General features: G+C 41.1%; 1 protein-coding gene across 2 annotated transcripts; it reads right to left on the reverse strand.

The window, feature by feature from the left end:
- Positions 1 to 312: 312 nt before the first annotated feature.
- Positions 313 to 27,357, reverse strand: FHL5 (four and a half LIM domains 5). 2 transcript variants are annotated; one of them, XM_081907012.1, is made up of 6 exons: positions 27,099 to 27,357; positions 14,269 to 14,448; positions 9,794 to 9,968; positions 5,867 to 6,036; positions 4,474 to 4,660; positions 313 to 697 (listed from the first exon to the last, which is right to left on the reverse strand). In XM_081907012.1, exons 2-6 carry the CDS (start codon positions 14,425 to 14,427, stop codon positions 546 to 548), a joined length of 843 nt encoding a protein of 280 aa, XP_081763138.1. In that variant the 5' UTR covers positions 14,428 to 14,448; positions 27,099 to 27,357; the 3' UTR covers positions 313 to 545. The 2 variants fall into 2 exon arrangements, with proteins under 2 accessions (XP_081763138.1, XP_081763137.1); XM_081907011.1 differs by lacking the exon at positions 27,099 to 27,357 and adding an exon at positions 17,556 to 17,596.
- Positions 27,358 to 27,494: the final 137 nt, after the last annotated feature.

Raw genomic sequence — 27,494 nt, forward strand, 5'->3', positions numbered from 1 at the left:
CAAAATAAAACAGAACATCCCCATTACTTCCCTCACACAACTTTGTTACTGTTTGACAGCACCCTTCGTTGCTGACCTACATATGCATAGAAAGGGTCGCAGACAGTGATAAACACTGTGCTGTCGGAAAAATCTCCTTTTGGTGTTTCTTAAACAGAGCTGTCATGTATGTTCTTTTTATTAGAATTTGAGCACAGTATTGGTTTGTGTTGCAAGCTTGCACACTCTTGCACTCCCAACAGTAGAGTGCACTCTACTACAAGGAACCATCCATCCAACCAACCAACCAATCAGTTAAACAACCAAACATGCTTTCAGGTTAATATATCTTTATAACTGTTTCCTAGCAGAAACCCTGTTATTTAAAGTGGTTATACAGGATGAAAGGGACGTCTGCCAGCTGTGTCAGAAAGTCTGCGAGGAAGCAATTTGCACAACTGAACAATAATTATACTTGTTAGACAGATTTTTGACCACTGAGCAATTATGCATGTGATACTTAAAGCGCACGGAAATTAACAAGGTTTGCTTTCAGGTCTTGTGAGCTATGCGGTGCTCCCGCACTTGCAGCAGAGGATCTCATCCTGCTGGGTTAGGAATCCTTTTCCCACCAGTGAGCTGGAACATTTCCCACACTTAAAGCAGTCACTGTGCCACTGGCGATCCTCAAATGAGATAAATTTGGCTTCGCCGAGAGCTATGAAGAGAAAACATGGAGATGAAAAGTGGGGCTGTGAGTGCCTTTTAGCAGATCACAAAGGCAGTAACTTATGCTCTAATAAGCAAAGTCCCTTCCTTCTTCCTTTAATAAATGTCAAAACCTGAGCTAAATGAAGTGAAGCTGCCATACACTGAGGCAAATTAGTTCCATCTAAAAATCTAAATAGGACTCTCTCACCACTTATTATGTCATGTCCACTGAGGGCTCCCAGATTAAATAAAACTCTCATTTATCCTAATATATGGAAACTGAAGAAAAGTTGGATCAATGAGCACATGTGATTCATTCAGGGCCAGCCCTACCATTAGGTAGAGTGAGGTGAAATGCTGTGATGAAAACACAACAAAACATCAGAGACGTAATATTCTTGTTGTATTCTTTACTACCAGGTATGGAGACAATGCTTTTGGGAGTCTCTGTCTCATGGCGCCAAAATAATTTGATGGGTCTTTGGAACTATGCACCTTGGCCTGGTTGTGGGAACACCATTTGCAATTCCACCTCAGGCAGCAAAGTGTCTAGGGCCATCCTCAATTCACTGAAGGGTCCATGTTTTGACATGCACTACAACAATAGATGCTGACATAGCTGCCGTATTGGCCCAAATATGAGCTGCTCCCTTAAAATTCTGCAGGCACTCATACCCATTCCATTTCACCACTGTTTCAGCAGTGATATCATAATAGCCAATTTTTGTAAGGCCACAAATTTAAGCCATGCTTTAACTTTTCATGGTCGGAATTCGGGGGAAAAAGTGAGGCTTATATTCGGGCCAATATGGTATATATTTCTGAGATTCAGAAATGGCCACTATGGGACCAACAATGTGCACATTTAAGCCAGCTTCCCTGAGCTGTCTTGTCCATTTTAATTCAGGATGCACATCCACAGGTACACACTGCTTTGTATACGTAAGAAGATAAGAAGAGTCCTACTGGATCAGACCTAAGGCCCACCTAGTTCAATACTCATAGCTTTATCCTACTATGGATTTAACTGTTCACCATATTTGTTGGATACTGTGAATTATAAATCTAACACATAAAAGTAAAAGCACATTTTTATGGAGCTGTGGAAAGGTGGTGCTTAATTGCTTGCAATTAATTATGCCTGTAGAAGAAATTCCAGGGTCTGCTGTGTGTGAACTCACATACGCAATGGAGAGAAAGGTTATGGCTGATTGAATTTCCCATCAGTTTTGTTTCTTTCTTTGAATGACGGGATCAGTAATTAATTGGCAGTGTTACCCCTCAGAACTGGGACAAGAGGTCATTCAATTTGTTTTTAAAAGGATCCAGCTAATGGTCTTAGAGTACTTTTAAATAGCCTCTGTGTGTTTGCCAAACATTTAATTATAAGCTATTTAAGCACAAATCTTGAAAGCAGTGTTCTATTTCTGGCAAGATCTGTTCTTCAATTCTGGGAATATGAAGGTGAGGCTAAATGATTCAAGCATGACACACAGAAAATGCCTTCTACGTCTTTCACTGCAGAGAGAATAACAGACACACCTGCCAGCCAGAGTTTCATAGGATGCTTGGCAATGCTAGGATTCCCCAGATCACATGCTCAGGAAGAGGGCGAACTCTTACCATGGCACCCTTAAAAACAATTCCAGCAGCTGCTTAATGTGTTTGTGTGTACTAGAAATTGGAAAGGGGAAGACGACTCATTGAGATTTTGCTTTGCTTGAAACAGTTGTGTATTTTGTTGGTTATTTTGATTTTCAGAGGCTGGGAATAGATGCCTTTCCTCTTGCACTCATACTCTTTGACCCAAAATGTGGATGTAAACAAGGCCATGTTCGCAGTCGCCACTTACTTACCATGGTAACTGCATTGGTGTTGCTATTCTCACAGGAAAGTGGGAACTCAGGGAGCTGCCTTACACTGAATCAGGCCATTGGTCCATCTGGTTCAATATTGTCTACAGTGATTGGCTTGCCAGAGTTTTAGGCAAGGTGTCCTTCCAAGCCCTGTCTGGAGATGCTTGGGATTGAACCTTGGACCTTCTGCATATAATACAGAACCCTGACCACTGAACTTGGGCCCTTCTCCTAAAGAATTCATCTTGAATCTGACCTTTCCCCAAGATGTTCAGAGTAACATAGGCAGTTTCCTCTTCATTTTTATCCTCCATAACCATCTTGTGAGTTTAATTTTAGTTTGTTTATTCATTTGATTTTTATACTACTCCTTCTCCCAACTGGGAGCCCAGAGCAGCATGAAATATAATTAAAATCATCTCATCATCACTAAATGCTTCACAGTGCCATAAAAAAATCTAAAACCATCAACTAGTGTACTAAAATTACAATCTAATATTTACAATTGGTGGGTCCCTGGCCATTCAGTTCCCAAAGGCCCGGGGTGAATTAATCGTTTTTTCACTAGTATCTGTCTATCTATCATCTATCTATCTATCATCTATCTATCTATCTATCTATCTATCTATCTATCTATCTATCTATCATCTATCTATCTATCTATCTATCTATCTATCTATCTATCATCTATCTATCTATCATCTATATCTATCATCTATCTATCATCTATCTATCTATCTATCTATCTATCTATCATCTATCATCTATCTCTATCATCTATCTATCTATCTATCTATCATCTATCTATCTATCTATCATCTATCTATCTATCTATCTATCTATCTATCTATCTATCATCTATCTATCTATCTATCTATCTATCTATCTATCTATCTATCATCTATCTATCTATCTATCTATCTATCTATCTATCTATATCTATCTATCTATCTATCATCATCTATCTATTTGCAAGTTAAAGTGAATACAATCAGAACAAAACTAAAAGGGCAAAAGTCCTGGGACAAGGTTCTCAACTCGAGATAATTCCTCCAGGTTAGTGGAGTTTGTAACCTGAAGCATTTGTAATTCGAGGTACCACTGTAGTTCATACAACATGCAGACACCCATTGCTGACAGCAGCAACATAGCTGTCAACTTTCCCCCTTTTTAAGGGAAATTCCCTTATTCCGAATAGGATTCCTCGCAAGAAAAGGGAAAAGTTGACAGCTATGAGCAGCAACTGTATAGCTTCTCCCCCCTCCCCCTCCCTAAAATGTAGTCCAATGTATCCATGTTGCAAAATCCTGTATTTTCCCATTCCAGCTGCCAATTGTTGACTACCACTGGTAGAGTCACCAATAGAATAGTGTATTCAGCACTGCTTGCGTGGAGTTATGCTTGTGTAATGGGACTTCTGCTCCTTCTCTTCTAAGCACCTTCAAAATCTGCTCCAGAGGGTCCTCTAATCTCATGGGACAGATTTTGGGAGTATTCAGGGCGCTGCAGGGGAAAGGGCAGAAGGGGGAAAATTCTGCTACATGCACCAGAGAACAGCAGCATTGGATATGAACCAGGGTGCTGTGATAGCAAATAAATTATGCAAGATCTTACGGAGACGAAAGAGGGAACTAGGCATGTGGCCAATATTTTGTTATGTACCGTAACATTTAGTTTGAGCCTGAATCTCATTACAGCTCAAGAATTGTGGCAACAGGGCCACTTTCTCATGATCATATAAATGTCCTGCGGTAATAGTACTGCTCTCCAATTCACCATAAATAATTTTAGCACCCTGTGCTCATCCGTCAGCAATGCTGAAATAAGGAGCACAAATGCTGCCAATGATTATATAGGAGGCTTGCTTCTGCCATAATGACCATCAAAATATGGACTGTATTTTGTCAGTTGGATAGTCAACAGTTACCTGTAATAGGCTTGGTGCAGGCCACACACTTCTTTGCGTAGCGCCTGCTGAAGCACTCAAGGCAGTAGGGATGTTCATCTTTGGAAATGAACCGCTGCCCTGCCAGCTGCTTCTCACATCCAGTACACAAAAAGCATTCTTTGTGCCAAGGCTGGTCATGATAGGTCACACCGCCAGCAGTTATCACCTGTTGGATGATAAAGGAGCATTTGTAGTCAGATGCTGAACTTGGGCATTAAGTACAAAACCAAAGGTTAATAAGCACCACACTTCCTTGGTTAATTTATAAAAAGAGAGGGATGCTGAATATCCAGCGTACTTGGGAGTCACCCCACGATCAAGGAAAATGTCACTCCGGGTCTCTGTAGCAAGGGGAAAGGGCATTCTACACATGCTCAGAAGAATTATTTTCTTTTTTATTACTAATGTCCAACAGGGTTGGCTCTGAGACTATTCCTACAGAAACAGCTGCTGGTTGTAAAGGAGAAATGGGTTAGGCTGCTGGACTGCCAACAGGAAATGCAGCATTGAGATTTTTAGAGTATACTTAAACAGAAGGGCTCTGGCTTGGTGTTATATTGTGGAATTGCGTGGGTAGATGGACAGCTGAAGCATACTTTCAAGACAATCCAATGTATGCCAATCAGAAGTCCCACTGTGCCCAATGGACCACTTCCTAATAAGTGGTCTTAGGACTGAAGCCTTCATATGATTATCTCTCTAACAGTACAATCTCATATATGTCCATTCAGAAGTCTAATTGTGTCAAATGGGACTTATTCCCAATAATGACACACCTGTGCCTCCTAGATTAGGCTTTCCCAACCATGTGTCCTCCAATGTTGTTGACTACAACTTCCAACATCAATCACCACTGGGTCTGATGGCTGGGACCCAAAGTTGGGAAATGCTGCACTAAATGATGACTTGGGGAGGGCACCCATCTTGTATCCCATAAGGTGCTCCTGAAATGTAAAATGCACCATTGAATGCATTGTTGGTGCTGTTAGCATTCACCTTCTGCGCACCTGTTCACCACGTGTAATTTTGACAATGGAAACAGATTCAGAGTATCTGCTTCCTCCCATCTCTTGGCAGTGAATTCTATCAAACCTGAGGATGTTTGCATCAGGGTCATTGTAAGAAAGAATATTTTTTTGTTTGTTAACAAACATTATACTGCTTAATATGAAGAGGGGTTTAAAGGTAATTATGCTCTCATGAATTATCTGAAGGAGCGCATTGCAGAGGGTGGCTGCTGTCACCAAGAGTATCTGCTTCTCCTTTGTGGACAAATGACAACCCCCCTGTTTGTGGAATGGACAATGAAGTTCATTGTGATCACCTATCTCTCCACCCCCACTGCCCCAGTATTTTTCATTTGCTTCATTACCTTTTTGCAGGAGTAACAACACTGAGCAAATTGCTTCTCAAAACAAGGTACACAATAATTGTCGTTGTCCTTGGTAATCAAAGGCTTTGTCCCTAGCGGCTGCCGACAGTGTTGGCAAACAAAGCAAGCTTCGTGCCAACAACTTCCTTTAAACTCCATTTTGCGAGAACCTGCAAAACCAATCATGAAACCTGACAGATTATTGGCCGGCTGGGAATGCTGTATTAAAAACTGTGCTAAAACAGTATGGTTAGGACATTATTTCTTCATTATCAATTATAGCACAACAGCCCCAGTTCAGCCAAGCACAGAAACTCATGGTTAAATTCAAGTTTTAATGTCAAAGTGAAATGGCCTTCTCAAAACTAATCAAAGGACATAAAAATAAGATATAGGGAGGTAAGGTATTAATATGTCCGATAGGGAAAGACATAATAATACATGTGGAGGTCTCTGCAGTTTGCCATGTTTGTTTCAACAAATTTTCTTCTAAGTCTATGTGCGCATTACTGCTTTATTCTGGCTGAAGCATACACCCACCACAGGTGTTTGAAGCTGAGGAAACTTGACGTCAGTCACAGTCCATAGGTACCTTGCAGCATCTTGAAAAATACTCTGGTGTGATGTGCTTTCCTTCAAATCAATTTCCGCAGAAGCCCTGGTTAAACTGAGGTGTGTACATTTGAGACAGCCATTGCACATGTGCGAACGATGATGCGTGTGTAGATGAGAGCAGACACACAGATAACAGCTTCAGTGAATTGGAGTTCGTTGCAGGGAAGCAAATCAAGAAATGGACATTGGGTGTAGACATCCCTGCCCCCCTTCTGGTCTGTACAGCAATGTTTTAGGTAAAAATCAGGAGCTGAAGTAAATCAGCAACATTTTGCAGCTAGTTTTTCTAATCCTGAGCTGTTTTCTAAGTTTAGCATAAATGGAATACTATAACACTTAATGGAAAATATTTTCAATTGACTATTGAAAATAAATGCAAAGACATTAGTTAACCAAGACTTTCCAACACCTTCTCTTCAAGGACTTGAAACAGCATGGTTTGAAATTGCAGCACAGGGGAAGCTTTACACAGAGAGGAGGAAGGCAGTTCAGGAAAATAGCTGTTTTGTACAAGTGGTAATTGAATATAGGGTAAGTATAATGAAAACAATGAGGTTCTAATCAGCTCCAAGTCCTGGGAAGCATAAAACTCCTATAGCCAGTGCTTGTGCGAATTGAGCACCTTTTCAAGAGTCTCGTATCTTATGCTGTCAACGCTGCATTATTCCATTTTAGCTTCATGTTGGGTCTACAAATTATTTCATTACTGTACTTTACCTGTACCAGTAAACAATTTTTAGCAAGCCTATTATCCTCCTTTTCTTTTTTTTTAGTTGATTATAAGTAGTAGAGGAAAATCGCCATATATATGCGATAATCTGAAATAAAACTCTGCTGTGAAACAAGCCATCACATCTCTGTATCAGAACCAAGCAACAAAGAATGCAAGTGACCAAACCTCCCTGCATTTCTTTAGTAGTTGTGGGGGTTCTCTGGGGTTTACTGGAGAAGTGGCACAGGGTATATGAAGGGTCTTAGTCCTTTGTGCCTGCACTACTCCCGCAATCTAAATGTCCCCCTGAGGCTGGTACTGGGCTCACGGTGGGGATGTATGGGTATCTCAATAAAATTTTGAAAAGTTGTGAAATCCAGGGATGGTTCTATGCCAGACTTTATGGTATCACATGTTGTTTGGCTCTCACATCTCTGCACTGCCCACTGTCTCTGTGACCCTTCTGATTGCATATGACTAGGCTGCTTGAATTAAAAGAAACTAGCTACCTATCACTACCAGTGCTTCATACCTTTAACCATAGTTTTCTAAATTCAGCTGCCAAATCTTATTCCTAAATCAACTCACAGGACTCAGCTATACAGCTGCAAATATAACGTCTTAGGTGTGTTTTACGTGCATTATACAAATGTGACATTAGATGGTGATGGTGAGCTTATGGCAAATTCAATATAGTTTTCAAAACACTTTATAAAAGTGTTTTTCACAGTGTTTTTCACTTTATAAAAGTGTTTTTCACAACATTTTCACAGTGTTTTTTTAAATATGTGCATAGATTCCACCACAGTCACATTGGTCTTCCAATTTATTCAGAAGGGACCATAAGTACAGCTTAGACAGATTTAACATTAAGGAGACTAATTTAATTGTGTGACTACTAGTAGTGTTCATCGTATTAAAATTTAAAATACTGGATCTGTCACACTTGTTTCCCATGCTGAGGAAATCTTGCCAAATGTGTTAACATTTATTTATTAATTTTGGTAAGGTGGATTGATTTCCGAATCGGATTTCCGAATTGTTCTATAGATAATCAATATATTGAACATATAACTTGGCATGTTATTAGACAAAATAATCAGAAATTAGGGCCAGTTGTTTGGATAATATCTTATATGTAGCAGAATGTTTCAGTGTCCATCTGCTAGAAAACATTCACTCTCTCCAGATGCAACCTTGTAGCACCACCACGAAATAGTTATGTAACACAGAAATGGCTATTTTGGGACATGATACAAATAATTATCATAGCATGCTCTACTACTGTGGGGCAGCCAAGTCAATGGTATTCTCCAGATGTTTTTGGACTACAAATCCCATCAGCCCCAGCAACATGGCAAATGCTCTTTGATGACAGGAGTTGTTCACAATATCTATTGTTTTGCTGTTGTTAATTAAATTTGTTAATTGCTTTATCTTGCCCAAGGCAACCCAAAGTGACTTATAAGCAACCAACTATTCTAGAGGGCCCTACCTTGGCTACCCCTGCACTAGGGCATCTGTCTAATATTTTTTGTATAGGCAAAATTTGATGCTAATCTGGCAATTTACTACATAATTAAAATTTCCATTTTGGACACCTGGCCAGCACCCTGGCTTTGAATGGGTCTGAATTATTCAGTGACAACATTTCAGTCTCAGATGCAAGCCTGAATTTGTACTCCCACTCTGCATAGCAGGAGTTGCTGATTGCTGCCTATACTCTGGCTGAATAAAGAACTGTGGCAGAGCACCTGTTACTCACAATTGTCAGAGCTGGAGGATAGGATCCAGAGCCCCCACAACTTTTCTTCCGGAGGAAGTGCAATGGGGAATGCATCAGTCTTAAAATAGAGCGACAAGCCATGCGTGAGATGGGTGGCTCAACTGACCTCCGTGCGGTAATTGAAAATGCTGCTCAAAAAAAGAAAAGTTGAGAAAGAATCCACCTGCCAGTGGCTCCCTGGGACTCCATTTTGTGACTGAAAGGCATGCCCAGAATTTAAGGTAAAAAAAAATGGAGGCACAACGAAGGCTTTGCGATTCCGAAAAAGGAAACCTTGCCACAGGAAACAGCCAGGCTATGGGATCCCAATGTCGATTTGTGTCACAAGTGGAATAGTACAACACCCAAAAGCATTTTTGGAGAAAAAAAAGGTTGATTTCCTTTATAAATTTAAGGATATTTAGGATCCCACTGGAGTGGTAGAGTGGGGAGTGCTCAGCTCCTGGGAAAGTAGCTTTCATTTTGAAGCAAAAGACATACAAAATGATGTGGATCTGCATAAGTAGCTCTCCGTAAAACTCACCTAATCACATTCCTAAAAGCTAAAAGAAGAAAGTTGAGGTAAAATGGCAAAAGGTGAAATGGCAACAGGTGGGTGAATTGGACAGTAAATAGCAAACTGGCCTCTGCATAAGGAATGTGCAACACCTGTAAAAATGAAGCATGCATCTGAAAAGGCCCTTGGATTAAAGAAGAGAGTTTCACCTTAATCGTACTTCTGTCTATTGAGCTCCACTAGACCAGTGTTCAAAATTAATTAAAACCGCCATGCGACCCTATTTATTTCGTTAGCAAAAGCTCCGTGTTATCTTACCAGGCATAATGGTCCTCTTGCAGTGGAAGCACTTTGATGAATACTCATTAGAATAACACTCTGTACACAGCAGGAGCTCATCTTTGGCAGCGAAAGGCTTTTCTACCAAAGACTGATGGCACTTGGCACACTTGAAGCACGCTTCATGCCAGTGGCAGCCTTTGTAAGCAAGATCCTTTGAGAGACAATGAATGCATGTTAATAAAAAGCAGGTGCTTCCTTTAAACACTGCCCCCCCAAAAAAACCCCCCACCAGTTGGATACAATCAAATCAGAAGGCGCTATGAGCCATTGGTTTCGGAATAATTGTCAAAAATGACCTGCAGGGCGACAGAATATTCTGTAGTTTAACCACATCGGAGGAAGTTTTCTGACCTTTTCTCCCTTGTCTACCCTCAAGCTGAATACTTTATCTGAGCTAGCACAGGATGAAAGGAACTGTTTGGAAAAGCCTGCAATCTGAACCATGTCTCTGCAAAATTGAATTCAGTGGGACTCACTCTCAGGTCAATGGAGTAAGAAAGGCAAAACTGCCTCTTCTATTTGTGCTAGGGAAATGGGGTGTAATTTTGTGTATTGTCTTGTAGAACCACAAAGCATATCTCCCCACCAGTGTGGCTATGTTGTATGTGGTTTTGTACCATAGGTGCCTCCAAATTTTTGTGTCTAATTCTGTACATATCTTCTAAAATCCTGATTCGTATAGAACGGAGTGTCATACCCATGTACATATGTATATAAGTATATAAACCACACCAATACAGCAGACCAGATGTAAGAAAGGTTATGTTGCAATTATACGAGTCATTTACAGCATGTCATGTATCATTTAGCAATGTACTTAGACTGACTTGATGATGGGTGACAGGATTTTACCTGGATATTTTGTTGTTGGAGTCCTCCTCATAAGCAGTTTTTCAACTACAAGATTTAACACAGAGAATCTACACTCTGGACTTCAGTGCAATATAGTTGAACTTTAGGATGCGGAGACATTGAATAGTACCGTAATTTGTAGGATTATATATATCATATATCACTTAAAGATTGACCAGAGACTGTGTGTGTGTGTGTAGAGAGAGATCTCATACCAATCAGAGTATTAGTACATGTTATATTGTGATATTTTGTGTACAATAAATTTAATATACTCATTTTTCCTATACAGAGTTGTGCTTTATGAGGAATTAAAGGAGGAACAAATCTCTATACACACATCCCGCTGTGGTGTGCATAGTTTTCATGAAAAGTTCTGCCTGAGTTCTGAGAGAAAAGATGAAGCCCAAAGACGTGAAGTTTTGTTTCCTTTTGATCATCCCCATTTGCCACTAAGATGCTATTTCTGTGATGAGTGAGGAGGCATTAGGAGATAAACAACAAAATGAAGTTGTCATTTGGCGAATAAAATATTTTAATCCAAACACATCTTTTCTTGAGATATCTTGCTTGCGGAGACAGTGTTATTACATAAAAATGATGAATGCCATTTATTTCCCTGCGAATCTTAGCAGTTACAGGGGAGGCTGTCTGTAATACAGACCAAGGGGAAGTCATTTTTCACTGGTTATTTGTCAGTGGAATTTATTTTAAGGTTTCCCTCGATCTTATCAGTTGAATTAAGCCCAGGCTAGAAAAGGAAATCTCTCTGGAATGAATTGTTAAAATAATACAACTTACTGGGTCCCCCCCCACTTTTTAAACCCAGATATTAAAGAAGCGAAGACATTATTCTGAGGGTTAATGCAGTTTAAAATCTCTATATTAAGCTGCTGAATTCAGATGATGGATGAAACCCATCCCATTGGGTCTGTAGGGAGCCTGCAAACTATTAAAAACCTGCATTTATCTGCAGAAGTTTAATGTCACAGGTTATATTGTTGCGTACCACCCCAATCTCTGAGCAGTGCAAAATCCCAGGGGTTCCAGTCGCTTACCCAGGGTTCGTGTTGGAATGAGGGACAGTGGAGACTGTGGTGTTATTTTATGATATGTGCTTTATTTATACATATATACCACCTGAGCAGAAAGTGAGGAGGAATTAAAGAACCTTTTATTGAGGGTGAAAGAGGAGAGTGCAAAATATGGTCTGAAGCTCAACATCAAAAAAACAAAGATCATGGCCACTGGTCCCATCACCTCCTGGCAAATAGAAGGGGAAGAAATGGAGGCAGTAAGAGATTTTACTTTCTTGGGCTCCATGATCACTGCAGATGGTGACAGCAGTCACGAAATTAAAAGACGCCTGCTCCTTGGGAGAAAGGCGATGGCAAACCTAGACAACATCTTAAAAAGCAGAGACATCACCTTGCCAACAAAGGTCCGTATAGTAAAAGCTATGGTTTTCCCAGTAGTGATGTATGGAAGTGAGAGCTGGACCATAAAGAAGGCTGATTGCCGAAGAATTGATGCTTTTGAATTATGGTGCTGGAGGAGACTCTTGAGAGTCCCATGGACTGCAAGAAGATCAAACTTATCCATTCTTAAGGAAATCATCCCTGAGCGCTCACTGGAAGGACAGATCATGAAGCTGAGGCTCCAATACTTTGGCCACCTCATGAGAAGAGAAGACTCCCTGGAAAAGACCCTGATGTTGGGAAAGATGGAGGGCACAAGGAGAAGGGGACGACAGAGGATGAGATGGTTGGATGGTGTTCTTGAAGCTACAAACATGAGTTTGATCAAACTGCGGGAGGCAGTGGAGGACAGAAGTGCCTGGTGTGCTCTGGTCCACACGACTAAACGACTAAACAACAACAACCTGAGCCTACACAGCGGGGTTCACAGCATTAAAACCCCAAGGGGGTCTTGCTTCTCCCATAGCCCCATAGCCACAGCCTTGGATTCCAGCAGAAATCAGGCATGGTTCTGTCTCCCAGCTGCCCAGTCTGCAGCCTTGCTTCTAGCTTCTAGCTCACAAAAATCAACTCTCACCTCTGGCCTTTGTCTTTTTACATACCAGCGAGTTGAGAGAGCCCCCCCCCCCATTTGCCACTCTGTTGTCTAAACCACAGAGCCTAGGGCTTGCCAATCAGAAGGTTGGTGGTTCGAATCCCCGTGACGGGGTGAGCTCCCGTTGCTCGGTCCTGGCTCCTGCCAACCTAGCTGTTTGAAAGCATGTCAAAGTGCAAGTAGATAAATAGGTATTGCTCTGGCAGGAAGGTAAACAGCATTTCCGTGCGCTTCTCTGGTTCGCCAGAAGTGGCTTAGTCATGCTAGCCACATGACCCGGAAGCTGTATGCCGGCTCCCTTGGCCAATAAAGCGAGATGAGCACTGCAACCCCAGAGTCGTCTGCAACTGGACCTAACGGTCAGGGGTCCCTTTACCTTTACTTGTTAGCTTATGGCCCATAATTAGTGGGGCAGTACTTTATCAGGAAGCTAGCCTGGTTATGCCAGGAATTGAATCAGGGCTGGGTCCAGAAATTAGAAGGAGGCTCAGACATACAACCTACCCCTCCACCCAACTAATAATAATAATATACTCTTTTATTTTTTTTGTTCCTTCCTGTCTATATCTATGGATGCATTATACCGTTCTATGGATTTGGGTGTGTGTGTTTCTGTGCAGGTAATCTGGTGTACATATCAATGCTTCAGCCTTATTCTGTAGACAAGCACTTCAGTCAGTTCACCATTCAAACCTCATCTCCGATCTAACAAGAATGAATATTAGTGCTATATCTTGGGCTGCGGTGAGTCACAAGCAACACAGGAGCAGTCAGAACCCTTCCAAACAAAGTCTCTACTTCATCTGCTGCCCCACACTTATGTCAGAAAAGGAGCATAGTTTCATGGCTCACAATCATTAGTTGTTGATCATAGTAGATTCATGTCTGAGTTGAATGCTCAGTTAAAGCCTGTGGGTGGTTTTCAATAAATGAGGAGCCCCTTTCCTTCTTTCCTGTCACTTCCAACATGGCAGGCATGAGCTAATGAAGCTTGCTAGGAGGAAGAATCCTGAAGTTTTCTAGGTAGCAGGCCTGAGGCCAGACCCCTGGACCCGACTGCTTCCTAGTAACTACATAGTAGTAGTAAATACTCCTAGTAGTAAATAAATAAAATAAAATATTTTTTAAAAACTGCTTCTATAGTTAACTGCTGATTTTGAGCATTCAGCAAACACCCAGAACTCTGCTTCATGTGGAAAGTGTAGCTCTATTTACGGTAGGTATTTGAAGGCTCCAACTGGGCCAGAGGTGCCTGGCTGTGGGAAGATCTGTACAGGGTTCTTTCAGTATTCAGCTGAACATGCCTATGATCCCACCCTCACGATCACTGCAGGCTTCCCAATTGCAGGAAAGTTTCTAAGAACATTCAGCTGATTGCTTTTAGAAATATCTTTCAGGCTTTCCTGCACTGGGACGGGGAGCACCGACTGGGACACATGTGCCCCTATGATCTCTATATGTACTATTTCCACAAAGCTTGGAATAGCACTGGAACAGTGTTGCTTCTGGAACAAATCAACACTTACCTTGAAGTCACATTCAATGGGCTTCTTGCATTCTTCACAGATGTTAGCAAACAGGCTGTCGTAGCACTTCACACAGTAAGCATTGTCTTCTTTCATGGCATATCTCTTTCCACAAAGGGAGGCCATGCAGTGATAGCAAGCAGACTGATCACTTGCCATTTTCAATTCTTCTTGACGTTTCTAGGGAGAAATTTGTCTATAATGAGTCTTTGGAATTGTAGCACACATGACTCTCCAGAATTTCCACATCCTTGCATTAAAAGGTCTTTGTGAATAATCTCCTATGAGCTAAGAGTAAAAGTCAGTCAATACAGCACCTAATAATATGCATATTATCTTTTTTTAAAGTGCTATTAAAATCTACACCAACAGAGTATGTCAAATCATGGGGTGGAGCTGTCTTGGGCCCCCCAATATCTTTTGGGAGGGGGCAGAGGTAGTTGAGTGCAGAGCTGAGTGTGGCATGGCTTCAGTAGCCAGCTCCTCCTCCTCCTATCATGGAAGGGGGCCAAACATGAGAGAGGAGCCACCAGCCATTGCAGGATAGCTCTGCATCGTGGGTAACACCATGTGACATGGACTGAAAAGCCAGGGGTAGGAGTGCTCTAGCAAACACCAGTAATGCGTACACAGCCAAAGAGTATGTCTTTTGTACCTGGCTCCAGTTGGTGAATCCTAGGAGTCTAGGGGAAAAAACAAAGCAAATCCCACAAGCCTGAAACCTGATTCTGCTTATCCCTCTGTGCTTGGAAACCTCATTTGAATAAATACTCAAAGTTCAGGATACAGCAGAAAAATCTTCTCAGGTTTGTAGGCAAGCTATTTTGGTTTGTTATATGCCCATTGGACCCAGAAGGACTTTACTAAAATTAGGACACGGTTCCTGAGAATCAGGGAGATCAGAAGCCAAAGAGTTCCCAGTGAAGTTGTCCATTAAACATCTGCTGGATTCATTGAATTCTCTCTCTATTCATGTTATTGTGCAGCTCATGTCAAGAGTGCATGGTTTATTATGGACTCGGAGAAGAACTATGGAGGGGTGGGGGAATCCCTCCAGCCATTTTTGAAAAGAAAATTATATATCATTAGTACGACAGTAACACTTTCCTAGCATATATGTCTCAGCATTTAGTAACTAAATGAGAAAGATAACCCAGAGTATTAAAAGTATTGGTTAATTTTTTAATGCTATGCACAGCTCCCAATTCCTAAATTCAGCTCCATATGCTGAATCACAGGCCATAATGTGGCGTATGATTTTGTCTCAATGTACATGGCTGCCTTATAGTGTGAATCAGATGACTGGTCCATCTAGTTCCAGTCCGGCTCTGACTAACAGTGTTCTTCAAGCTTAGAAAAAGGAGATCTCTGCCCATTTAAGATCCTTAAAGTGAAGATACGGTGGATTGAACTCTGGACCTTAAGCATGCAGGTCATGTGCTCTCCCACTGAGCTATGACCTCTTCCCTACAAGGTTTGGTGTCTTTTTCCTCATGGCCATGGACTGGTCTGGGAATTTGGTCAGCTTCTTTCTTGCCCAAAGTGAAAAATCCTGCCCCAAGGTAAATAAGTCTGGTTTCTCTTTGCATGCAGATATAGATATAGATAAAGACATATAAACAAGCTTCATTGGTTGAGACAATGTCTGTGTTACAGAAGTAGAACTACACAGCACTGATTTTTCAGCTGGAAGAGCCACTGTGTGGTGATTTCCCTCAAAATATCTGTGTGGCAAAGTAAGTATTGTGAAGTAGTGTCCGCTTCTCAACACAGAAACATAAGAAGCTGCCTTATACCAAGTCAGACCACTGGTCCAGGTTTCTCAGTACTGTCAACAATGACTGGCAGTTTCTCTCCAGGGTTTCAGACAGGAGTCTCTCTCAGCCCTACTCAAGCCCTACATGTCAGGGATTAAACCTGGAACCTCCTGAATGTACTCCATATGCAAGCTATGCCTATTCGCCAAATGGTTAGCTCCCAGATCTGAAGAAAAGGAGAAGCAGTGTGGTGTTGTGGTTAGAGCGTTGCATCTGGATGCAGGAAAACCAGGTCTTCATCCAAAAAGCTCATTTGCTTACCTTGGAGCAGTCAATCACTCTCAGAATATTTCCTCACAGAGTTGTGGTAAGGGATACCCCACCATGCCCCCCTCCCCCAAGTTAACTCCATTAACAACTACCTAACCTACTGATAGCTGGGATAAGCTACTTCTATAGTTTAAAGAAATGGGGTAGAATATAATGTCAAACAAAGTGATTTTCATTATGCAGTAGCTTACACTGTTAACATGTGGAGACACTTTTATCATTTTAGCCTATGTGTCATGAAGGGGAAAATGACCAATAACAACTTAATTTTTTGTCACATAGTTTGCAGGTGTCCTGATGTTCATGTAAAGATGGCAAGTAAATAGTGGTTAATTATCAGAGATTAAACCCCTGGCCCATTTATAAGCAACATAATTGACCACTGTTTGGAAGGAGGGAATTCAAAAATAACTCAAGTTCTGTTGACCAAAGCAATCCCATGCCCAGTTTTGCTTCGAGATGTCATTCTGGCCAAAGCAATGAGTCAATATGTCATGAATAACACTAAGCGACTAGCACTTATGTAGGAGAAAAATACCAGCCTTGAGTGCTTTTGACATCTGCTACTGTTTATTTAGCTGCAAGTAATGGGTTTGGTGCCAAGAATCATAGGAGGCGGCATAATCAGAAACTGAGGGTGGGTTTGGATGAGTTCAGACAACCAACCCACCACCAGGTTGGCCAAGTAAATGTCAGGAAACCTTACTTGAGATCAAAGGCTTTCTCAAGTAGACTAGAATCTGCAGCAAGAAATAAAATATCACCAGGTTTCCATCAACTCAGACTGAACAATTCCATGGTAGAAAGCCTGACCACTTGGCCAGTTGGTTTTCTGTAATGGTCTGACCTTTAAATAGTTCAACCCAACCATTTCAGTCTTGTTTATAAAGAGCATGAGCGTGTATGTGCTGCTGTGTGTAAAAATATAAAGGGCATTAGTTCAGGGCTGATTCACTCAGGCACTGGCACTACTTGACATCTCATTACTGGCTCACGCAAACCTTTGTGTCCCTCAGCTGAACCGGTTAACTGCCTCAGTGGGAGGTGGCCACAACATTGTGTGCAAGGGATGTCAGGTAAAAGAAAGCAGTGCTCTGTGGGGGCTGATTTCTTTCACATATGCAAGTCCTCACCTAATGGCACATTCACCAGATAATGGGTGTTCAAGTGTAAAAATATTGATGAAACATACCCAACAACTAGAAATACTGCAGAGAAATCCTCTGTGGGTTTCAACATTTTTTACCACCCGAAAAACATTTTATTACCGGTAAGTGTCAGGATAAAATAGATCTACTTTACATACAAAGAAGGTATCTGTCGGATTAATTCAGCCTCTTTTCCCATATGTGTATATCTCTCTCATTGATTTTGTCTTAAAAATAAAGGAATACTAAAAGCAACTAAAAACAACAACAATCCAGGTAAACCCTACAATTCCCAAATCCAGTATCTTACATAAAATCTAATTTTACCAACTTGCCATTATTTGAAATTAGACAAAATAGAATGAAAAGCTTTTCATGTGAAAGAAAGAAAGAAAGAAAGAAAGAAAGAAAGAAAGAAAGAAAGAAAGAAAGAAAATACACTATTCAAACTTAGCTTTTAAATCTGATAATACAATTCATCCATTTACTCCAGTGAATCCAGGTGAATTATTTTTGAAGTGTTACATTCCATTATCATTCCTTTTGCCTGCAATTTAAATACTTCATTTCCATTCAACAAGGAAAATGCCAGCAAGATTTAATTAGCAAGATGCTAATTTATTTCCGGTTCGGAGAAAGTATCCACAAGTGCAGCACAATCCTCTCAGGTATGGACTGTAGTGCTATTGTCCCACCTGTGGTGAGGATGCAGTATTTGACATGGTTGATGACAGTGTACAACCTGAACTTTCTGCTTTACCTGACTGTTGCCCTTTCACAGCAGAGCTATATTTCTGCCAATTACCTTCTGCAGTGCCTTTCATGATGGTCAAGTTCATTTTTCAGTGCCTTGTTAACATTTTGTTTGTTTTTTTTTTAAAAAAACACAGCATAATGAAAGAACTTAAGAAGACCCCTGCTGGATCAAGCTGAAGACCAACCTAGTCCAGCCAGATGACCATGGAAAGTCTGAAAGCAGATCTTAGTGCAACAGTAGTCTCTCCACATGATTCCCACCAACTCCTTTTAGAGGCTTCCTGCTTCATGAGATTTCCTTCCCCAAATGGTGGAAAGAGACTTCACAATCAGAGCTCTCCAATTCCTCAGATCTGGTCCTGAGCCACAATGGTGGCTCCAAAGCAACATGCATAGATTTTTATTTTTAAATCTTTTGGTTGAAAAGAAGGAAAGGGAACTGAATTCAGCTCCCTATTCCTAAATGAGTGCTTGGCAGAATTTTAATCACATTGATGGGAATTCAACTCAGTTTTACCCAGAGTAGTACCACTGGAATGAATCAATGAATATGACTAAGTTAATTTCAGTGGCTCTACTCTGAGCTGAATACCACACTTTGAAAGGACTCTATGCATGCTGCCCCAGTTGTGAGACTGGTTGAAGACTAAGAAAACATAGGGGTGAACAGAGTTAGGAGAAAATGTGTGTAGCTTGTATACTTAAAAAATGACCCCCTTTGTGGGGTACTAGAAAACAAGAAATTAGTGCTGAGCAGTATAGAACAAAATGAAAAGGAAGAGGGCCAATCCAAGATAATTTGCTTCCTCAGATGGAACCTCAAATCACATCTCCCCAACAGGACTGACTCTACAGTTAGGCAGAGGCAGATGACTAATTTTCGGTATCATGAAGGGCAGCACTGTGTCCATGACTTAGCTTTTAGTTACAGTATGTTTTACTTCCAAAGAGGAGGAGTGAGCGCCTTGGGAATCATGTACTTTGACTGGAGAGGTGGACATCATTTTCTGTTCTACCTCAGGCAGCAAAATGTCTTGGGCCACCTCTGGTCCTCTACAAATCAATGTGCCCAGGTTCATTCAAGCGATGCTGGCACCCATAGGCCTGTCCCTGGAAGTAAAAATGCAACAACAAATTAAAACCTAATGATTTGCTGCCTGTTCATGACACCCCCAAGTCACCTGCTTGAGGTGACTGCCTCACTCTGCCCTAGATATGGCACTAGTGTACTATCTTGACACCATGTGGATGCATCCCTTGTTCCAAGCACAACCATGTAGCTAGAGAAGAAGAAAAGGAGTTTGGATTTGATATCCCGCTTTCTCACTGCCCGAAGGAGTCTCGAAGTGGCTAACATTCTCCTTTCCCTTCCTCCCCCACAACAAACACTCTGTAAGGTGAGTGGGGCTGAGAGACTTCAAAGAAGTGTGACTAGCCCAAGGTCACCCAGCAGCTGCAGGTGGAGGAGCGGAGACGCGAACCTGGTTCACCAGATTGCGAGACTACCGCTCTTAACCACTACACCACACTGGCTCCCACTTAGCTACAGCTGCTATGATTCACATACCCTCACACATAGCATCAGTCTGGGGACATGGTGCTATACATTAGCAACACCCTGGATGCAGCAGACATGGTGACCATTTGCTAAGGGAACCCCTCCTTCAAGGATGTCTGGCTCCCAGAAACTGCTGTTTTTGTTTTTTAATCCTGCACACAACCCTTTCCAGTCCACTGAGCAAATAAATCAGAGTAATTCATGAGAAGAAAACCTTGAAGGATCAAAATGAGCAGAGCCGTAGCCAAGATAAATCTGACCCACCTCACACAATCCACTAGGATTCCTCCCCCCACATACCTTATTTTAGCCTTCACGGACTTGATGCCTTCTGGATGTTTTGGACTCCATTTCCCAACAGCTGTGCCTGATGGGAGTTGGGAGTCCAAAACATCCAGAAGGCACAAGCTGGGCGAAGGCTGCCTCATTGGAGATCCCACTCATTTCAGTAGGGCATATGCAAAAGAGCCTTTTGGTGGGCGGTGGAAGTTGGAATGCTTTGGGCGAAATCAATATGTACCAGCATGAGTTTGTAAATGATTTTTAATGCTGAGAAAAACTTCTGAATTATATAATGCTTGGATTATTCCACCTACCTTTCCTGTGTTGAGCTGGTTTGGGAATAGAATGGTTTATGAAATACTAACTATTATCCAGCCCTCAGTTCACACACACAGATATGAGAACATGTAACTAATATATTAGACTCTGCTGCTAAAAATGACTGGATGGCTGAGAACTCTTGAGTTTTTAATTGTATTCCCTCAAGGTTTGTGGAATGTCAGAGAGGAGGAGTAGAAGAGGAGGAGGAAGATGGAATGCTGATCTCAGACCAAAAATAGTGACTACTTTATTTGGCACAAGCAGTGGAAAATTCCTTGTCTCTGCATACTACAAAACTTCGTGTCAAAGTGATTTGCTGTGTCTACAACTGTGTCAAATGGCCTGCTATCTAAAATGACTGACAATACAATCCATCAAAGCAATCCCAAAAATAAGCGAGCATCTTATGCTCAAAACTATTGCCTATTTGCTTTTAAGTCATACAAAAGAGGGTAGATAGATGTTTGAACGGGGAACACAAACTAGCACTCAAGTTTGTTGAGGGACCAAAGTGGTGGAATATTAAACTATTGCCCCTGAGGAAGATCATCTTAAGAGTTTACACTGTTAGGTACTGTGTGCATAAGATCTTTGGTCCAATCCCCAGCATTTGCAGCAAGGGCTTGGAAAAACTGCTAACTGAGTCCCTTGTCAATCAGCATAGACAATACCAAGTGAGGAGAACTAATGGTTCTGGTTTTAAAAAAGAAAAGGGAAGAAAGTAGGTCATATAAAATTGATGGAGCATACTGGCTAAGAGGCTGTTATGAACCAGGAGCTCCTCAGTTCCAATTTTGTCTCTTCCATGGACTCACTGGTTAGCTAGGAAAGCCACTTCCTTTCAACCCCAGTCCTCCTCTCTGGAAGACTCCACTTACAAATTTGTTGTAAGGTTTACAACTAGGAGCATACCACCAAGTATACTTAGGTGGGGTCATGGTGAATTCTCCCCTGATTCCTCCCTAGTTTTTGTTTGTTTTGATACAAACCTAAAGGCTCTCTCTTAGGTCTGATGAATACCTCCCCGCACCCTTGAGTGTGTGAGGCTCTTTTGACTACATAAGCAATGGGAAACACAGAATGCTGCTTGTGTCTGCCCTGTATGGAGTGCCCTGCTGCAGCTCTGTCCACTCTCTTACTGTAATCTAAAATGGCACCCCTGCGGAGTGGTCCAATCTTGTACGTTTCCCTGAACCTTTGTGAGACTCAAGAGAAAACAGGGAGTAGTGAGTGACTCATTAAAGGTCTATTCAAGGCTCTATGGTATAGGACTTGAAGGACTCATCAACACTTCTGCTTTTCCCATGCTTTCTAGACACAGTGTGAGCTTTTGTTTGTTTTTCCTGCAGCTTTTCCTGAGAAAACCCTCTGCTTTCTGCCTGTCGCAAGTATGAGTTTTCGGATTGACGTCTGTTCCGATTTAGCGGTAAACAGTGGGTTTCCTTGGGGAAAGTGGTGGGGCAAATGAAAAACCTCTCAGACCTGTGCCTAAAAAGCATGGAACAAGTGGAAGAAAAAACGAAACAAGTGGAAGTGTGGACAATCTCTAAGACAACACATCAAAATGATTAACAGATGTCTCCCTACACTTGCTGTCTTCTGACCCCCAACCCCCAGTTTATAGATAAGGGAGTGAACATCATGCTGTTGAAATAGAATCTTTTCCACTGCTTTGATCTTAATCTCTAGAGAAACATGTTAACTTTAATTTTGCTGGAAGCTATATTTTGTGTTTGAGTAAATCAGATAAAGAAAGACTCCAAAGACCTGGCGCTACGCACATTACTGGACTACAAAGGTTGTCTGGTTCTTTCATTGTCTGCCTTATTTCCAAACACAGCGAACGTACAGTGAGTCACTGAATTGTTGCTTACACATGTGTAGAACCAGGGGCTATAAATATTATTCTGGGTCAGTGGCCCATCTGATCAATTGTTCTCAGCCTTTCTAACATTTTATACCAAATCTAGAATTGCCATCTTATCAAAGCAACCTACTAGAATGCAGCCCGCTCCTAGCATCTGCTGCCGTGATTTAGATATTCCAAATCCAAAGGATGCTGCAGCATTAAGGTGGCTACATCAAGCATCCTTGATCCTTCCTGCTCTGTGACAATTCTAATCCATTTCCAAGTGTCTGTTCTCTTTCATGCCTTTGATCTTTAAATCCTAATAACCCCATTTTAACAAAACTTACAAATTGTTAAAAGGGATATGGGTGGCGCTCCAGTCTAAAGCACAGAGCCTAGGGCTTGCCGATCAGAAGCTTGGCAGTTCAAATTCCTGCGACGGGGTGAGCTCCCGTTCAGTCCCTGCTCCTGCCAACCTAGCAGTTTGAAAGCACGTCAAAGCCATCTTATCAAAGCAAATGTTAAGAAAGTTAACATGGAAGAAAGGTGGGGGAAGTACGGAGAAATGGTCATTAATGAAGGAGGGAAGTGGAAAGTTAAACCATATGACCAGGTTAAAATGTTTACACAGGGCTGGTTGCACTACTTCCAGATAAATGAGATGTTTAAAGCAGAGGTAAAGGAAAGGGGTTACGAGGAAAAAGAATCAATATTCCAAAAGGAGATTATAAACAGTGAATATAAAAACCTCTCCAAAATGTACAAAATATTACTAGAGTGGCACACGAAGGATAAGGAGGTGAAGTCAGTGATGGTACAATGGGCTAGGGATATCGGGTATAACATCCAGATGGAAGACTGGGAAAAGCTTTGGAGAGTGAATATAAAATTTACGGCCTGTATGCTACTTAAGGAAAATGTGATGAAGATGCAGTACAGGTGGTATATGACTCCCGTAAAATTGGCCAAGATGTACAAGATAGACAACAAATGCTGGAAGTGTAAACAAAAGGAAGGGACATTTTACCATCTATGGTGGGAGTGCAAAAAAGTTAAAAGTTTCTGGGAGGAAATCTACAACGAATTGAAAAAGATGTTGGGTTATACCTTTGTTAAAAAACCGGAAGCTTTCCTACTATGTATTATGGGAAAGGATATTAGGAGAAAGGATTACAAACTCCTCCAGTATGCGGTCACGGCAGCCAGACTTGTGGTAGCTCAGAGGTGGAAGCAGGAAGAAATTCGAACGGTGGCAGATTGGAGAGCAAAATTGATAGAATACGCAGAGTTGGACAAATTAACAGGGAAAATAAGATATTTAAAAGATCAAAAGTTTATAGAGGACTGGGGGAAATTTGTGGGTTATCTGGAGAATAAATGTTCTGTAAACACAACGCTAGTGGGATTCAAAGAGGCTCTGTAAAGAACTAACAGGTATTGTTTAATCGAAATAACTTACAAAAAATAGTACGAATGGCAATATGTAAGGATGGAATGTGACTCTAAGACTCGAATACGAATGAATGTCAACGACGTTGAAGGAAGTCCAAAATGTATGAGAAATGTTGAAATTTGGATAAAATGTATATATAATGAAATTAATAAAATTTTAAAATGCAAAAAAAAGAAAAAGAAAGCACGTCAAAGCGCAAGTAAATAAATAGGTACCACTCCGGTGGGAAGGTAAACGGAGTTTCCGTCCGCTGCTCTGGTTCGCCAGAAGTGGCTTAGTCATGCTGGCCACATGACCCGGAAGCTGTACATTGGTTCCCTCGGCCAGTAAAGCAAGATGAGCGCCGCAACCCCAGAGTCGTCTGCGACTGGACCTAATGGTTAGGGGTCCCTTTACCTTTACCTTACAAATTGTTAAAAATAGACTGCTGGTTTTTAATTTTTTTTTTTTTTGAGATGAACCAATCATTTTGGGTGACCTAATTAAACCTTACAGAAATAGATGATAATATACCAAATAATGTAAAGCCTTTAAAAGGTTGCTTGGTGGTATTCGTTACCACTCTGTTTCTCATGAACCTAATAGAGGTCTTTGAGACCTAGTTTTGTAAAGAAAAACAGAACCTTAGATTTTTGAAAGTCCAGTTACACTACATCAATCAGATCACCAATATCTATATGCTTGCCATCACTCTTAAAGACCTCTAATAGGTTCATGAGAAAGAATTACCTTTGAAGAAACCATGCTGGCTATGCTTCAGCAAGGCTTGTTCTTCTATATATTTTATATATGTTTTACTGTGGTTTTATAATGGTTGGAAGCCATCCAGAATAGCTGGGGTAACTCAGTCAGATGGGTGGCATCTAAATAAATAAATACTTATACGCTTGCATATTTTATTTTTAATATTATATTCCATCAGCCTGTAATTTCCAGGAACCCCCTTGGATCCTTTTTTAAAAATTGGTGTTACATTGGTTACTTTTCAGTCCTCAGAGATGGAGAATGACCTGAGGAGCATTACATATTTTTGCTAGAAGACCAGTAATTTCACATTTGAGTTCTTTGAGAATTCGCAGGTAGACGCTGTTCTTTTCATCTGGCAGGCTTCTTGCCTCTAATAGCTGATAGCTGACTGCTAACTACGCTGGCATCTTTGCTTTTTCATGTTGTTGTCTCCCCCCCATGAGTTTAGTCTTGATAGAAGAACCTTGAAGAATCATACAATAAAAGTCTGCATATCACAGGAATATTGTATACAAGCATAGATGCTCTGAAGCCTATAGAGCAACCAGGCCAGGATTTCCCCAGTCACTTCAGTGTGAGAGGCAGAGTCTCTTGCTGGCAAAAGGATGCATTCATAGAACTGTCCCTTCCCAGTTAAGTGAATGGAAATGCTTGGGTGCTCAAGAGTTCTGTGCACACACACAAAACACACAGAGCAGTTGGGACCCTCAAATTGGGAGACTGAGTATTGCATAGGTCACTGACGATCAGAGCCATCTTCAAACAAGCTTGCTTTTTCCTAAGGTCAATGTCACAAAGCAAACATTTTCTTTAGATTTCTACAGATTACGCAGCCTCAATCCTAGTGACCTGCATGGCAGCAAAATGAAATTCTTAGCCATGTGGTAACAGATTTATGGATAGATTTGTTCCAGCCAGCTCGGGGGGGGGGGGGATATGTTAAGAAATGTCAAGCAATCGTATGGTATGAAGAAAAATACGAGAACAAACATCAGATGGGAACAGACCAGATGTGAGAAAATGGTCTTCTTTTCAGTGAAAGTATGTGAACAACTGGGAAAAAAATATGTTGTTAAAACAAGGAAGACTGAAGAAAAAATATTGCGGGGCATCAGTTCCAATGCTTCACCATCCTAATTGATAGTTTTAGACAGATTCCTAATGCAAAATGAGTATGGGATATTAAATAGTACAGTATAAAATGACCTTCAGTTATAGGAAAGTTTCCTTTATATGTTTACTGATACAAGATGGGCATAGCAATTGTCTGTGTGTGTGTGTGTGTGTGTGACACACACACACACACACACATATACCCACATACATGAGAGGGGCAATGAGAATGAGAACACATACATGGTGAAGAAATTGCCAAATTGAAAGCCCTGCTGACTCATTGCAACCAGGTTGGAATGAACCATTTCCCCCTTTCCTATTGACTCTAATGTGAGGGAATTTGCTGATTCGGGGTGGCGTTATGTTGGGGAAATAAGGGTATTAGGAATAGTGATGGTGGCTGAGCTTGCCACTGTATGGGGTGGAGGCGAGACTCCTGTGTCAGACCTCTCTCACCACTAGCACATCCACAGTCATAAGCACAAACTGATCAAAAGGATCAAAATACTATGGGTGGCCAGCACTGATTTAAAGGCTCATGCGGCCAGAAAAAGTAAGGGTGGAAAGTACAATAGAAAAGAGCTGAGTAACAAGGAATGAAACATGCCTTATAAATCTGATTAAACACATTGATGTACCATTCCATTTGAATGGAAGTTTCTTCCAGATAGTGTATTTAGGACTGTAGCTTTATTATGCGTTTTCACTGACAATAGCCTAGGAGGCTACATTCTTTTGCACATTTATGTGGGACTAAGCCCCATGGAGCTCATGGAGGACTTGAATCTGAGAAAAACGTCATAATATTTCTTTGCATAACAGATATGTTGAATGGAAGGGTAGGCTGGAGAAAATGGCAGGTGAACTGTAAATATAATTACTTTAACTTACTTTACTTTAATTACTCTAAGAATTATACCATTTAGCAGACACACCACCCCTCCAAAGAACTGTTTCAGTTTTTTTCTTTTTTGGTACAAGTAACTGAGTTTCCTTGAATTTGCTTCGTTAATTTTGCTGTCATATTGGCAGCACAAAATAGTATATGGAGACTTTTTTGAAAAATTACACACACACACACAGAGGCAACATAGAACATTTAATAATAGGAATAAGTATGATTCATAATTTTCAGGTAACCCAAATTTCACAACATTGACAATGTATGACCTGATAGCCAGTAGGCAAACTGCAACTTCTGTTAGAACTACTACCACCCACATAATCTCTCAGCAAATCTTAATACCAGTTAGTTCTCCCAACTCTAAAATGTGCATCCATTCTTTATTCCCCATGTGAGTTCCTTTGTTTGGTCATATAGCGAAATCTTAACTTTCATACATACGGTACATACAGAACTATATGGAGGAGAGGAACCTGAAATTCTCCATTATGTTCTCTCATTATGACAGCTGTGAGTGAGAATATCTTTGATATTGCTGTGAACAACTTTTTAAATAATCAAGTTTCATATATTAGAGAGCTAGAGAATGTAAGTTACTCAGATACTCACATTTTTCTACCAGTTGCCTCTTCTGATGCTTGGACAGGATGGGGAAAGATTGTAGATTTTCAGAGAAAGGGATCCAAGAGAAACAAGCCGAGCCTGCCAGATCTGTTTTGTCTCCTATGGGATTCCTTGGTTCTGCAGTAGGCAGCCAAGAAGATTACTCTGTTTCCTTTAGACCTCAAACAGCTGGGTCTCTTGCTGTTTTGTCATATACTGTCTGTGTTGGGAGTTAAACACAGAGCATGTAGGAGGACCATGAAGGGCTCTTATATTTCAGAAAGGAGGAGGAGATGTTTCAAAATCTGAAAATATTAGCAGTCACAAATGGCACACAAGAACAGCCCCACCCCTAACTGCGCTTGCCATGTTATGACAGCTGCACATCAGCAGAGTACCATC

The sequence above is a fragment of the Podarcis melisellensis genome (genome assembly GCF_964234715.1).
Source record: "Podarcis melisellensis genome assembly, chromosome: 3".
Taxonomy (NCBI): Eukaryota; Metazoa; Chordata; class Lepidosauria; order Squamata; family Lacertidae; genus Podarcis; species Podarcis melisellensis.

Coding starts and splice junctions, on each gene's coding strand:
- FHL5 (XM_081907011.1), bottom strand. CDS start 17,594: ATGTTGAAACCCACAGAGGATTTCTCTGCAGTATTTCTA. Junction 14,449..17,555: donor ATTTCTCTGCAGTATTTCTA/GTTGTTGGGTAT, acceptor ATTTCTCCCTAG/AAACGTCAAGAAGAATTGAA. Junction 4,661..5,866: donor GTTGTTACTCCTGCAAAAAG/GTAATGAAGCAA, acceptor ATCATCCAACAG/GTGATAACTGCTGGCGGTGT.